The 15,425-nt window shown below is 45.9% G+C and overlaps 1 protein-coding gene across 1 annotated transcript in view; it reads right to left on the reverse strand.

The window, feature by feature from the left end:
* LOC139393678 (CCR4-NOT transcription complex subunit 2-like) overlaps positions 1 to 15,425 on the reverse strand; it is an 88,424-nt gene that overhangs the window by 21,284 nt on the left and 51,715 nt on the right. The window contains exons 6-7 of the mRNA XM_071142021.1: positions 6,571 to 6,650; positions 1,635 to 1,760 (exon numbers count right to left, since the gene is read on the reverse strand). Coding sequence (XP_070998122.1) covers positions 1,635 to 1,760; positions 6,571 to 6,650 — 206 coding nt within the window. The remainder of the gene's footprint in view (positions 1 to 1,634; positions 1,761 to 6,570; positions 6,651 to 15,425) is intronic.

Genomic DNA, 15,425 nt, shown 5'->3' on the forward strand with positions numbered 1-15,425 from the left:
TAGAGAACCAGTGGGTTGAGGAGAGGAGGTAGGGGGTCTCACCATAGAGAACCAGTGGGTTGAGGAGAGGAGGTAGGGGGTCTCACCATAAGGAGCCCTCTCAGCCAGTGGGTTGAGGAGAAGACGGCGTCTCACCATAGAGAACCAGTGGGTTGAGGAGAGGTAGGGGGTCTCACCATAGAGAACCAGTGGGTTGGGGAGAATGAAGGGGGTCTCACCATAGAGAACCAGTGGGTTGAGGAGAGGTAGGGGGTCTCACCATAAGGAGCCCTCCCAGCCAGTGGGTTGAGGAGAGGGGGTCTCACCAAAGAGAACCAGTGGGTTGAGGAGAGGAGGTTGGGGGGTCTCACCATAGAGAACCAGTGGGTTGAGGAGAGGAGTTCTCACCATAGAGAACCAGTGGGTTGAGGAGAGGAGTTCTCACCATAGAGAACCAGTGGGTTGAGGAGAGGAGGTTGGGGGGTCTCACCATAGAGAACCAGTGGGTTGAGGAGAGGAGGTCTCACCATAGAGAACCAGTGGGTTGAGGAGAGGAGGTCTCACCATAGAGAACCAGTGGGTTGAGGAGAGGAGGTAGGGGGTCTCACCATAAGGAGCCCTCCCAGCCAGTAGATTGAGTTGAGGAGGTCTCACCATAGAGAACCAGTGGGTTGAGGAGAGGAGGTCTCACCATAGAGAACCAGTGGGTTGAGGAGAGGAGGTAGGGGGTCTCACCATAAGGAGCCCTCCCAGCCAGTAGATTGAGTTGAGGAGGTCTCACCATAGAGAACCAGTGGGTTGAGGAGAGGAGGTCTCACCACAGAGAACCAGTGGGTTGAGGAGAGGAGGTCTCACCATAGAGAACCAGTGGGTTGAGGAGAGGAGGTCTCACCATAGAGAACCAGTGGGTTGAGGAGAGGAGGTAGGGGGTCTCACCATAGAGAACCAGTGGGTTGAGGAGAGGAGGTCTCACCATAGAGAACCAGTGGGTTGAGGAGAGGAGGTCTCACCATAGAGAACCAGTGGGTTGAGGAGAGGTGGGGGTCTCACCACAGAGAACCAGTGGGTTGAGGAGAGGTGGGGGTCTCACCATAGAGAACCAGTGGGTTGAGGAGAGGAGGTAGGGGGTCTCACCATAAGGAGCCCTCCCAGCCAGTGGGTTGAGGAGAGGAGGTCTCACCATAGAGAACCAGTGGGTTGAGGAGAGGGGTTAGGGGGTCTCACCATAAGGAGCCCTCCCAGCCAGTGGGTTGAGGAGAGGAGGTAGGGGGTCTCACCATAGAGAACCAGTGGGTTGAGGAGAGGAGGTAGAGGGTCTCACCATAAGGAGCCCTCCCAGCCAGTGGGTTGATGAGAGGAGGTAGGGGGTCTCACCATAGAGAACCAGTGGGTTGAGGAGAGGAGGTAGGGGGTCTCACCATAGAGAACCAGTGGGTTGAGGAGAGGAGGTAGGGGGTCTCACCATAAGGAGCCCTCCCAGCCAGTGGGTTGAGGAGAGGAGTAGGGGGTCTCACCATAGAGAACCAGTGGGTTGAGGAGAATAGGTAGGGGGTCTCACCATAAGGAGCCCTCCCAGCCAGTGGGTTGAGGAGAGGAGGTAGGGGGTCTCACCATAGAGAACCAGTGGGTTGAGGAGAGGAGGTAGGGGGTCTCACCATAAGGAGCCCTCCCAGCCAGTGGGTTGAGGAGAGGAGTAGGGTTCCCACCTCCTTCCCTCCGACTCCGGTCTGCTAACGCTGGGAAGTCTGACAAGTCCAGACCTGTCACGTTTTCACTTCCGTCTACAGCAGGAAGAGAGACAGGACAAGAGAACAGTTAGTCAAGTCACCTCCCAATGTATTTAAAAAGCATTTCAGCGTCTCACACTTTACAGATAAAACAAGCTATTCCAGAGCCTCATAGCAAACATCTAGTCAGTTACACTTTACAGATAAAACAGCTATTCCAGAGCCTCATAGCAAACATCTAGTCAGTTACACTTTACAGATAAAACAGCTATTCCAGAGCCTCATATCAAACCCCTAGTCAGTTACACTTTACAGATAAAACAGGCTATTCCAGAGCCTCATAGCAAACCCCTAGTCAGTTACAGAGAAACAAAACCTCCATCTAGTCAGTTACAGAGAAACAAACCTCCATCTAGTCAGAGAAACAAACCTCCATCTAGTCAGAGAAACAAACCTCCATCTAGTCAGAGAAACAAACCTCCATCTAGTCAGAGAAACAAACCTCCATCTAGTCAGAGAAACAAACCTCCATCTAGTTAGAGAAACAAACCTCCATCTAGTCAGAGAAACAAACCTCCATCTAGTTAGAGAAACAAACCTCCATCTAGTCAGAGAAACAAACCTCCATCTAGTTAGAGAAACAAACCTCCATCTAGTCAGAGAAACAAACCTCCATCTAGTCAGAGAAACAAACCTCCATCTAGTTAGAGAAACAAACCTCCATCTAGTCAGAGAAACAAACCTCCATCTAGTTAGAGAAACAAACCTCCATCTAGTCAGAGAAACAAACCTCCATCTAGTCAGAGAAACAAACCTCCATCTAGTCAGAGAAACAAACCTCCATCTAGTTAGAGAAACAAACCTCCATCTAGTCAGAGAAACAAACCTCCATCTAGTTAGAGAAACAAACCTCCATCTAGTTAGAGAAACAAACCTCCATCTAGTCAGTCAGGGAAACAAACCTCCATCTAGTCAGAGAAACAAACCTCCATCTAGTCAGAGAAACAAACCTCCATCTAGTCAGTTACAGAGAAACAAACCTCCATCTAGTCAGAGAAACAAACCTCCATCTAGTCAGTCAGGGAAACAAACCTCCATCTAGTCAGAGAAACAAACCTCCATCTAGTCAGTTACAGAGAAACAAACCTCCATCTAGTCAGTTAGAGAAACAAACCTCCATCTAGTCAGTTAGAGAAACAAACCTCCATCTAGTTAGAGAAACAAACCTCCATCTAGTCAGAGAAACAAACCTCCATCTAGTCAGTTAGAGAAACAAACCTCCATCTAGTCAGAGAAACAAACCTCCATCTAGTCAGAGAAACAAACCTCCATCTAGTCAGTCAGAGAAACAAACCTCCATCTAGTCAGTTACAGAGAAACAAACCTCCATCTAGTCAGTTAGAGAAACAAACCTCCATCTAGTCAGTTAGAGAAACAAACCTCCATCTAGTCAGAGAAACAAACCTCCATCTAGTCAGTTACAGAGAAACAAACCTCCATCTAGTCAGTTAGAGAAACAAACCTCCATCTAGTCAGTTAGAGAAACAAACCTCCATCTAGTCAGTTAGAGAAACAAACCTCCATCTAGTCAGAGAAACAAACCTCCATCTAGTCAGTTAGAGAGAAACAAACCTCCATCTAGTCAGTTACAGAGAAACAAACCTCCATCTAGTCAGTTAGAGAGAAACAAACCTCCATCTAGTCAGTCAGAGAAACAAACCTCCATCTAGTCAGTCAGAGAAACAAACCTCCATCTAGTCAGTTAGAGAGAAACAAACCTCCATCTAGTCAGTCAGAGAAACAAACCTCCATCTAGTCAGTTAGAGAGAAACAAACCTCCATCTAGTCAGTTAGAGAGAAACAAACCTCCATCTAGTCAGTTACAGAGAAACAAACCTCCATCTAGTCAGAGAAACAAACCTCCATCTAGTCAGTTACAGAGAAACAAACCTCCATCTAGTCAGTCAGAGAAACAAACCTCCATCTAGTCAGTTAGAGAAACAAACCTCCATCTAGTCAGTTAGAGAGAAACAAACCTCCATCTAGTCAGTTAGAGAAACAAACCTCCATCTAGTCAGTTAGAGAAACAAACCTCCATCTAGTCAGTTAGAGAAACAAACCTCCATCTAGTCAGTTAGAGAGAAACAAACCTCCATCTAGTCAGTCAGAGAAACAAACCTCCATCTAGTCAGTTACAGAGAAACAAACCTCCATCTAGTCAGTTAGAGAAACAAACCTCCATCTAGTCAGTCAGAGAAACAAACCTCCATCTAGTCAGTTAGAGAGAAACAAACCTCCATCTAGTCAGTCAGAGAAACAAACCTCCATCTAGTCAGTTACAGAGAAACAAACCTCCATCTAGTCAGTCAGAGAAACAAACCTCCATCTAGTCAGTCAGAGAAACAAACCTCCATCTAGTCAGAGAAACAAACCTCCATCTAGTCAGAGAAACAAACCTCCATCTAGTCAGTTACAGAGAAACAAACCTCCATCTAGTCAGTTAGAGAAACAAACCTCCATCTAGTCAGTTAGAGAGAAACAAACCTCCATCTAGTCAGTTAGAGAGAAACAAACCTCCATCTAGTCAGTTACAGAGAAACAAACCTCCATCTAGTCAGTTAGAGAAACAACCCTCCATCTAGTCAGTTAGAGAAACAAACCTCCATCTAGTCAGTCAGAGAAACAAACCTCCATCTAGTCAGTCAGAGAAACAAACCTCCATCTAGTCAGTTAGAGAGAAACAAACCTCCATCTAGTCAGTTAGAGAGAAACAAACCTCCATCTAGTCAGTTAGAGAAACAAACCTCCATCTAGTCAGTTAGAGAAATAAACCTCCATTTTATTTTACCTTTATTTAACTAGGCAAGCCAGTTAAGAACAAATTCTTATTTTCAATGACGGCCTAGGAACAGTGGGTTTACTGCGTGTTCAGGGGCAGAACGACAGATTTGTACCTTATCAGCTCGGGGGTTGACAAGGTAACCTTCCGGTTACTAGTCCAACGCTCTAACCACTAGGCTACCCTGCCGCCCCATCTAGTCAGTTCCAGAGAAACAAACCATCTAGTCAGTTAGAGAAACAAACCATCTAGTCAGTCAGAGAAACAAACCTCCATCTAGTCAGTTACAGAGAAACAAACCTCCATCTAGTCAGTTAGAGAAACAAACCTCCATCTAGTCAGTTAGAGAAACAAACCTCCATCTAGTCAGAGAAACAAACCTCCATCTAGTCAGTTAGAGAAAAACAAACCTCCATCTAGTCAGTTAGAGAAACAAACCTCCATCTAGTCAGTTAGAGAAACAAACCTCCATCTAGTCAGTTAGAGAGAAACAAACCTCCATCTAGTCAGTTACAGAGAAACAAACCTCCATCTAGTCAGTTAGAGAAACAAACCTCCATCTAGTCAGTCAGAGAAACAAACCTCCATCTAGTCAGTCAGAGAAACAAACCTCCATCTAGTTAGAGAAACAAACCTCCATCTAGTCAGAGAAACAAACCTCCATCTAGTCAGAGAAACAAACCTCCATCTAGTCAGAGAAACAAACCTCCATCTAGTCAGTTAGAGAAACAAACCTCCATCTAGTCAGAGAAACAAACCTCCATCTAGTCAGAGAAACAAACCTCCATCTAGTCAGAGAAACAAACCTCCATCTAGTTAGAGAAACAAACCTCCATCTAGTCAGAGAAACAAACCTCCATCTAGTCAGAGAAACAAACCTCCATCTAGTCAGTTAGAGAAACAAACCTCCATCTAGTCAGAGAAACAAACCTCCATCTAGTCAGAGAAACAAACCTCCATCTAGTCAGAGAAACAAACCTCCATCTAGTTAGAGAAACAAACCTCCATCTAGTCAGTTAGAGAGAAACAAACCTCCATCTAGTCAGTTACAGAGAAACAAACCTCCATCTAGTCAGAGAAACAAACCTCCATCTAGTTAGAGAAACAAACCTCCATCTAGTCAGTTACAGAGAAACAAACCTCCATCTAGTCAGTTACAGAGAAACAAACCTCCATCTAGTCAGTTACAGAGAAACAAACCTCCATCTAGTCAGTTAGAGAAACAAACCTCCATCTAGTCAGTTACAGAGAAACAAACCTCCATCTAGTCAGAGAAACAAACCTCCATCTAGTTAGAGAAACAAACCTCCATCTAGTCAGAGAAACAAACCTCCATCTAGTCAGAGAAACAAACCTCCATCTAGTCAGAGAAACAAACCTCCATCTAGTCAGAGAAACAAACCTCCATCTAGTCAGTTAGAGAAACAAACCTCCATCTAGTTAGAGAAACAAACCTCCATCTAGTCAGTTAGAGAAACAAACCTCCATCTAGTCAGTTAGAGAAACAAACCTCCATCTAGTCAGTTAGAGAAACAAACCTCCATCTAGTCAGTTAGAGAAACAAACCTCCATCTAGTCAGTCAGAGAAACAAACCTCCATCTAGTCAGTTAGAGAGAAACAAACCTCCATCTAGTCAGTTAGAGAGAAACAAACCTCCATCTAGTCAGTTACAGAGAAACAAACCTCCATCTAGTCAGTTACAGAGAAACAAACCTCCATCTAGTCAGTTAGAGAAACAAACCTCCATCTAGTCAGTTAGAGAGAAACAAACCTCCATCTAGTCAGTTACAGAGAAACAAACCTCCATCTAGTCAGTTACAGAGAAACAAACCTCCATCTAGTCAGAGAAACAAACCTCCATCTAGTCAGTTAGAGAAACAAACCTCCATCTAGTCAGAGAAACAAACCTCCATCTAGTCAGTTAGAGAAACAAACCACAAAATAAATGATCAAATTACTACTATAACTTTCTGTCATCAATGAAGGGTATCAATCATACAGCCAATCAATGTCTTGAACATCACCTGTTCCGTTGAAGATGTTGCTGGATAACGAGTTGTTCATCCCGAACGATGGATTCCGGTTCATTCCAAACCCCGACATACTGAAACAGAGACACTATTTCAGTCGGAATTCAATTTCACATTTGACTCATTCAGCAGATGCTCTTATCCAGGGGCAAATGACAAAACATGGACATCCTGAAACATGGAGAGAGAAACATAATTTCCCTTTAATTCCTGTTCAAGTTGTTAAGTCTTAAAACCACGCAATATAGAAAAGTCCCTAAAAAAGTCCAAACACCCCATAACACCCTAAGGCCATAGGGTCATAGGTACAGGCTGATATGACATACGGTAACCTAGTAATAATGGGTCACTAACAGAGCACCCCAGTCACTGCTGAGCACCCCAGTCACTACAGAGCACCCCAGTCACTACAGAGCACCCCAGTCACTACAGAGCACCCCAGTCACTACAGAGCACCCCAGTCACTACAGAGCACCCCAGTCACTACAGAGCACCCCAGTCACTGCAGAGCACCCCAGTCACTGCAGAGCACCCCAGTCACTGCAGAGCACCCCAGTCACTGCAGAGCACCCCAGTCACTACAGAGCACCCCAGTCACTACAGAGCACCCCAGTCACTGCAGAGCACCCCAGTCACTGCAGAGCACCCGAGTCACTGCAGAGCACCCCAGTCACTACAGAGCACCCCAGTCACTACAGAGCACCACAGTCACTACAGAGCACCACAGTCACCACAGTCACTGCTGAGCACCACAGTCACTGCTGAGCACCACAGTCACTGCTGAGCACCACAGTCACTGCTGAGCACCACAGTCATCACATGATCTGACTCTGAACCAAGCTAAAGGTCATTTCTCCCTGTTTCAAGGCTAATTTCATGTCATTGATGAGACCAATAACAGACATTTCATAGCACTGTGTCTGGTAGAGCTTGACATAGAAACTACTAAGGATAGTTGGCTTCCACATTTGCCTCTGAATGCAGATGGGCCACAGTGAAGACCTGTAAAGGACTGTATTCTCAGGCTCAAGGTGCTGATCTAGAATCAGGTCCCCCATGGCCATATAATGATGATAGAAAAGTCTAAACGGATCCCAGATCAGCACTGGTTGCTGTAATCCTACAATAGAGACTGGGGAAACAACGGACGGAAGTCTCCTCTGGCTAACTGACTAGCGTGTTACATCAGGAAGGAGTGATGCATTACAAACTACACTGTTTTCTAACCAGTGAAATGGTGTTCGCTCAGCTGTGAGGAGGGCATTTTAAAACATCCCCACTCCCCCCATGCCAAATGGGAATCTGTAGGCCAATCAGGTTCTTCAAAAACAGCCCTTTCATCCAATGAAAACATTCGACCTTGTGCTTGATAGAAAGCCCTTATTAACTTCTTATGGCTGGGGGGGCAGTATCGAGTAGCTTGGATGAATAAGGTGCCCAGAGTAAACTGCCTGCTACTCAGACCCAGAAGCTAAGATTTGCATATTATTAGTAGATTTGGATAGAAAACACTCTGAAGTTTCTAAAACTGTTTGAATGATGTCTGAGCATAACAGAACTCATACGGAAGTCAAAAACCCGAGAAAAAAATCTAACCAGGAAGTGGAAAATCTGAGGTTTGTAGTTTTTCAACTCTTTGCCTATCCAAGATGGTGTAAATTTGGTGAGATTGCACTTCCTAAGGCTACCACTAGATGTCAGTCTTTAGAACCTTGTTTCAGGCTTCTACTTTGGAGGAGAGAATAAGAGCTGATTGAGTAAGGGGTCTGCCTGAAGGCCATGAGCTCAGTCAGGCGCGCTCCCGTGACAGGTAGCTGCTTTCCATTGCATTTCTAAAGATAAAGGAATTCTCAGATTGAAACATTATTGAAGATTTGTTAAAAACATCCTAAAGATTGATTCTATACATCGTTTGACATGTTTCTACGAACTGTAATGGAATTTGACTTCTCGTCTGGCCTGCGCATCGCGAATTTGGATTTGTGAACTAAAAGGTGCGAACAAAAAGGAGCTATCCGGACATAAATGGACTTTATCGAACAAAACTAACATTTATGGTGGAACTGGGATTCCTGTGAGTGCATTCTGATGAAGATCATCAAAGGTAAGTGAATATTTATAATGCTATCTGACTTCTGTTGACACAACATGGCGAATATCTGTATGGCTTGTTTTGGTCTCTGAGCGCTGTACTCAGATTATAGCATGGTGTGCTTTTTTGGTAAAGCTGTTTTGAAATCTGACACAGCGGTTGCATTAAGGAGAAGTTTATCTAAAGTTCCATGCATAACACTTGTATCTTTTATCAATGTTTATTTTGAGTATTTCTGTAAATTGATGTGGCTCTCTGCAAAATCACCGGATGTTTTGGAAGCAAAACATGACTGAACGTAACACGCCAATGTAAACTGAGATTTTGGGATATAAATTTGAACTTTATCGAACAAAACATACATGTACTGTGTAACATGAAGTCCTATGAGTGTCATCTGATGAAGATCATCAAAGGTTAGTGATTAATTGTATCTATATTTCTGCTTTTTGTGACTCCTCTCTTTGGCTGGAAAAAATGGCTGTGTTTTTCTGTGACTAGGTACTGACCTAACATCGTCAGATGGTGTGCCTTCGCCGTAAAGCCTTTTTGAAATCGGACACTGTGGCTGGATTAACAACAAGTTTACCTTTAAAATGGTGTAAAATACTGTTTGAGGAATTTTAATTATGACATTTCCGTTGTTTGAATTTTGGCGCCCTGCACTTTCACTGGCTGTTGTCATATCGATCCCGTTAACGGGATCTCAGCCGTAAGAGGTTTTTAATGCACTGGAATGATCCTAATGGGTTAGCTAGACAGATACATAACTACCACACACACACTTATCTATGGTTGTCACATATAAACAGGTTTACACACCATCTCCATGGAGACAGATGTGGACCACTTCCTCTGTACTGTAGTGTGGGGACTAATTAGCTACACTGGGGAAGAATCAAAGTGATGACAGAGGAGAAAAGGAGAGGAAGTGCGGAGGAAGAGGAGAGAGATGAGATTAAAACTGCTTAGTTGACACCTATTCTCAGACCACTAAACACACCTTCAGGATAACGCAGTAGATATGTCTTCACACTCATCATTCTCCACATCATTAAGAGACAAAGAGAAGAGAGGATGAATAATACAATCTAGGCTACAATACAGTCTACAATACAGTATAGGATGCAATACAGTCTACTCTACAGTCTAGGCTACACTACAGTCTACAATACAGTCTAGGACGCAATACAGTCTACTCTACAGTCTAGGCCACTCTACAGTCTAGGCTACAATAGTCTACAATACAGTCTAGGCTACAATAGTCTACAATACAGTCTATGCTACACTAGTCTACAATACAGTCTAGGCTACAATAGAGGCTAGGCTACACTACAGTCCACAATACAGTCTAGGACGCAATACAGTCTACAATGCAATACAGTCTAGGCTACACTCTACAGTCTACAATACAGTCTAAGCTATGCTACACTAGTCTATGCTACAATAGTCTACAATACAGTCTATGCTACAATAGTCTACAATACAGTCTATGCTACACTAGTCTACAATAGAGGCTAGGCTACACTACAGTCCACAATACAGTCTAGGACGCAATACAGTCTACAATGCAATACAGTCTAGGCCACACTCTACAGTCTACAATACAGTCTAAGCTATGCTACACTAGTCTATGCTACACGGGTCTACAATACAGTCTAGGACGCAATACAGTCTAGGATGCAATACAGTCTAGGCCACACTACAGTCGTCTACAATACGGTCTAGGCTACACTACAGTCTACAATACAGTCTAGGACGCAATACAGTCTACAATGCAATACAGTCTAGGCCACACTCTAGTCTACAATACAGTCTAGGCTATGCTACACGGGTCTACAACACAGTCTATGATACAATACAGTCTACAATACAGTCTAGGACGCAATACAGTCTACTCTAGTCTAGGCCACAATCTAGGCTACAATACAGTCTAGGCTATGCTACAGTCTACGCTACACTAGTCTACAATACAGTCTAGGCTACAAGAGGCTAGGCTACAATAGAGTCTACAATACAGTCTAGGCTATGCTACACGGGTCTACAACACAGTCTATGATACAATACAGTCTACAATACAGTCTAGGACGCAATACAGTCTACTCTAGTCTAGGCCACAATCTAGGCTACAATACAGTCTAGGCTATGCTACAGTCTACGCTACACTAGTCTACAATACAGTCTAGGCTACAAGAGGCTAGGCTACAATAGAGTCTACAATACAGTCTAGGATGCAATACAGTCTAGGACGCTCTTCAGTCTAGGCCACACTACAGTCTACAAAACAAGTTACGCATTTTAACTGACCTTACTCATACCTCTTCTCTCCCTCACCCTCCCTTCTCTCTGTGCAGAGTTCTCAATCCCAGCTTGTGTTTACCCAAGGCAGTAAACAGCTCCCGACAGACAGACTCACTCTGTTAATGTCCTTACAGTACAACAACGTCTCCTTTCAGCCACAGAGGCCATCAATCACATCATAGGACAACCATTTTGATTGAGACTCAAGACTCCTTGATACTTTATTGTTCTCATAGTTGCTAGTCTAATGTATCTATCCTCTTATATACCTGACAGGGGTGTACCGGAGCACACCTGGGGGAAGAGGAGCTGGGCTCTTGTGCCGTTAAAATCGAATTGTATTTGTCACATGCGCCGAATACAACAGGTGAAGACGTTGTCGTGAAATGCTTCCTGACGTAAACCCACAATGCAGTTCAAGAAGAGTTAAGAAAATATTTACTAAATAAACAAAAGTTTTAAAAAATTAAAGCGAGGCTATATACAGGGGGTACCGGTTAGTAACGAGTCTATATCCAGGGGGTACCGGTTAGTAACGAGGCTATATCCAGGGGGTACCGGTTAGTAACGAGTCTATATCCAGGGGGTAACGGTTAGTAACGAGGCTATATACAGGGGGTACCGGTTAGTAACGAGGCTATATCCAGGGGGTACCGGTTAGTAACGAGGCTATATCCAGGGGGTACCGGTTAGTAACGAGTCTATATCCAGGGGGTACCGGTTAGTAACGAGGCTATATACAGGGGGTACCGGTTAGTAACGAGTCTATATCCAGGGGGTACCGGTTAGTAACGAGGCTATATCCAGGGGGTACCGGTTAGTAACGAGGCTATATACAGGGGGTACCGGTTAGTAACGAGGCTATATCCAGGGGGTACCGGTTAGTAACGAGTCTATATCCAGGGGGTACCGGTTAGTAACGAGGCTATATCCAGGGGGTACCGGTTAGTAACGAGGCTATATACAGGGGGTACCGGTTAGTAACGAGGCTATATCCAGGGGGTACCGGTTAGTAACGAGGCTATATCCAGGGGGTACCGGTTAGTAACGAGTCTATATCCAGGGGGTACCGGTTAGTAACGAGGCTATATACAGGGGGTACCGGTTAGTAACGAGGCTATATCCAGGGGGTACCGGTTAGTAACGAGGCTATATACAGGGGGTACCGGTTAGTAACGAGTCTATATACAGGGGGTACCGGTTAGTAACGAGGCTATATACAGGGGGTACCGGTTAGTAACGAGGCTATATCCAGGGGGTACCGGTTAGTAACGAGGCTATAACCAGGGGGTACCGGTTAGTAACGAGGCTATATCCAGGGGGTAACGGTTAGTAACGAGGCTATATACAGGGGGTACCGGTTAGTAACGAGGCTATATCCAGGGGGTACCGGTTAGTAACGAGGCTATATCCAGGGGGTACCGGTTAGTAACGAGGCTATATCCAGGGGGTACCGGTTAGTAACGAGGCTATATCCAGGGGGTACCGGTTAGTAACGAGGCTATATCCAGGGGGTAACGGTTAGTAACGAGGCTATATCCAGGGGGTACCGGTTAGTAACGAGGCTATATACAGGGGGTACCGGTTAGTAACGAGGCTATATCCAGGGGGTACCGGTTAGTAACGAGGCTATATCCAGGGGGTACCGGTTAGTAACGAGGCTATATCCAGGGGGTACCGGTTAGTAACGAGGCTATATCCAGGGGGTACCGGTTAGTAACGAGGCTATATCCAGGGGGTACCGGTTAGTAACGAGTCTATATCCAGGGGGTACCGGTTAGTAACGAGTCTATATCCAGGGGGTACCGGTTAGTAACGAGTCTATATCCAGGGGGTACCGGTTAGTAACAAGTCTATATCCAGGGGGTACCGGTTAGTAACGAGTCTATATCCAGGGGGTACCGGTTAGTAACGAGGCTATATACAGGGGGTACCGGTTAGTAACGAGGCTATATACAGGGGGTACCGGTTAGTAACGAGTCTATATCCAGGGGGTACCGGTTAGTAACGAGGCTATATACAGAGGGTACCGGTTAGTAACGAGTCTATATCCAGGGGGTACCGGTTAGTAACGAGGCTATATCCAGGGGGTACCGGTTAGTAACGAGGCTATATACAGGGGGTACCGGTTAGTAACGAGGCTATATCCAGGGGGTACCGGTTAGTAACGAGTCTATATCCAGGGGGTACCGGTTAGTAACGAGGCTATATCCAGGGGGTACCGGTTAGTAACGAGGCTATATACAGGGGGTACCGGTTAGTAACAAGTCTATATCCAGGGGGTACCGGTTAGTAACGAGGCTATAAACAGGGGGTACCGGTTAGTAACAAGTCTATATCCAGGGGGTACCGGTTAGTAACGAGGCTATATCCAGGGGGTACCGGTTAGTAACGAGGCTATATACAGGGGGTACCGGTTAGTAACGAGGCTATATCCAGGGGGTACCGGTTAGTAACGAGTCTATATCCAGGGGGTACCGGTTAGTAACGAGGCTATATACAGGGGGTACCGGTTAGTAACGAGGCTATATCCAGGGGGTACCGGTTAGTAACGAGGCTATATCCAGGGGGTACCGGTTAGTAACGAGTCTATATCCAGGGGGTACCGGTTAGTAACGAGGCTATATACAGGGGGTACCGGTTAGTAACGAGGCTATATCCAGGGGGTACCGGTTAGTAACGAGGCTATATACAGGGGGTACCGGTTAGTAACGAGGCTATATACAGGGGGTACCGGTTAGTAACGAGGCTATATACAGGGGGTACCGGTTAGTAACGAGGCTATATCCAGGGGGTACCGGTTAGTAACGAGGCTATATCCAGGGGGTACCGGTTAGTAACGAGTCTATATCCAGGGGGTACCGGTTAGTAACGAGGCTATATCCAGGGGGTACCGGTTAGTAACGAGGCTATATCCAGGGGGTACCGGTTAGTAACGAGGCTATATCCAGGGGGTAACGGTTAGTAACGAGGCTATATACAGGGGGTACCGGTTAGTAACGAGGCTATATACAGGGGGTACCGGTTAGTAACGAGGCTATATCCAGGGGATACCGGTTAGTAACGAGGCTATATCCAGGGGGTACCGGTTAGTAACGAGGCTATATCCAGGGGGTACCGGTTAGTAACGAGGCTATATCCAGGGGGTACCGGTTAGTAACGAGGCTATATCCAGGGGGTACCGGTTAGTAACGAGTCTATATCCAGGGGGTACCGGTTAGTAACGAGGCTATATACAGGGGGTACCGGTTAGTAACGAGGCTATATACAGCGGGTACCGGTTAGTAACGAGGCTATATCCAGGGGGTACCGGTTAGTAAAGAGGCTATATCCAGGGGGTACCGGTTATTAACGAGTCTATATACAGGGGGTACCGGTTAGTAACGAGGCTATATCCAGGGGGTACCGGTTAGTAACGAGGCTATATCCAGGGGGTACCGGTTAGTAACGAGGCTATATCCAGGGGGTACCGGTTAGTAACGAGGCTATATCCAGGGGGTACCGGTTAGTAACGAGTCTATATCCAGGGGGTACCGGTTAGTAACGAGGCTATATCCAGGGGGTACCGGTTAGTAACGAGGCTATATCCAGGGGGTAACGGTTAGTAACGAGGCTATATACAGGGGGTACCGGTTAGTAACGAGGCTATATCCAGGGGGTACCGGTTAGTAACGAGGCTATATCCAGGGGGTACCGGTTAGTAACGAGGCTATATCCAGGGGGTACCGGTTAGTAACGAGGCTATATCCAGGGGGTACCGGTTAGTAACGAGGCTATATCCAGGGGGTACCGGTTAGTAACGAGGCTATATCCAGGGGGTACCGGTTAGTAACGAGGCTATATCCAGGGGGTACCGGTTAGTAACGAGGCTATATCCAGGGGGTACCGGTTAGTAACGAGGCTATATCCAGGGGGTACCGGTTAGTAACGAGGCTATATCCAGGGGGTACCGGTTAGTAACGAGGCTATATCCAGGGGGTACCGGTTAGTAACGAGTCTATATCCAGGGGGTACCGGTTAGTAACGAGGCTATATCCAGGGGGTACCGGTTAGTAACGAGGCTATATACAGGGGGTACCGGTTAGTAACGAGGCTATATACAGGGGGTACCGGTTAGTAACGAGGCTATATCCAGGGGGTACCGGTTAGTAACGAGGCTATATACAGGGGGTACCGGTTAGTAACGAGGCTATATACAGCGGGTACCGGTTAGTAACGAGGCTATATCCAGGGGGTACCGGTTAGTAACGAGGCTATATACAGGGGGTACCGGTTAGTAACGAGGCTATATCCAGGGGGTACCGGTTAGTAACGAGGCTATATACAGGGGGTACCGGTTAGTAACGAGGCTATATACAGGGGGTACCGGTTAGTAACGAGGCTATATACAGGGGGTACCAGTTAGTAACGAGTCTATATACAGGGGGTACCGGTTAGTAACGAGTCTATATACAGG

The sequence above is a fragment of the Oncorhynchus clarkii genome, unplaced genomic scaffold, assembly GCF_045791955.1.
Source record: "Oncorhynchus clarkii lewisi isolate Uvic-CL-2024 unplaced genomic scaffold, UVic_Ocla_1.0 unplaced_contig_795_pilon_pilon, whole genome shotgun sequence".
Lineage (NCBI taxonomy): Eukaryota > Metazoa > Chordata > Actinopteri > Salmoniformes > Salmonidae > Oncorhynchus > Oncorhynchus clarkii.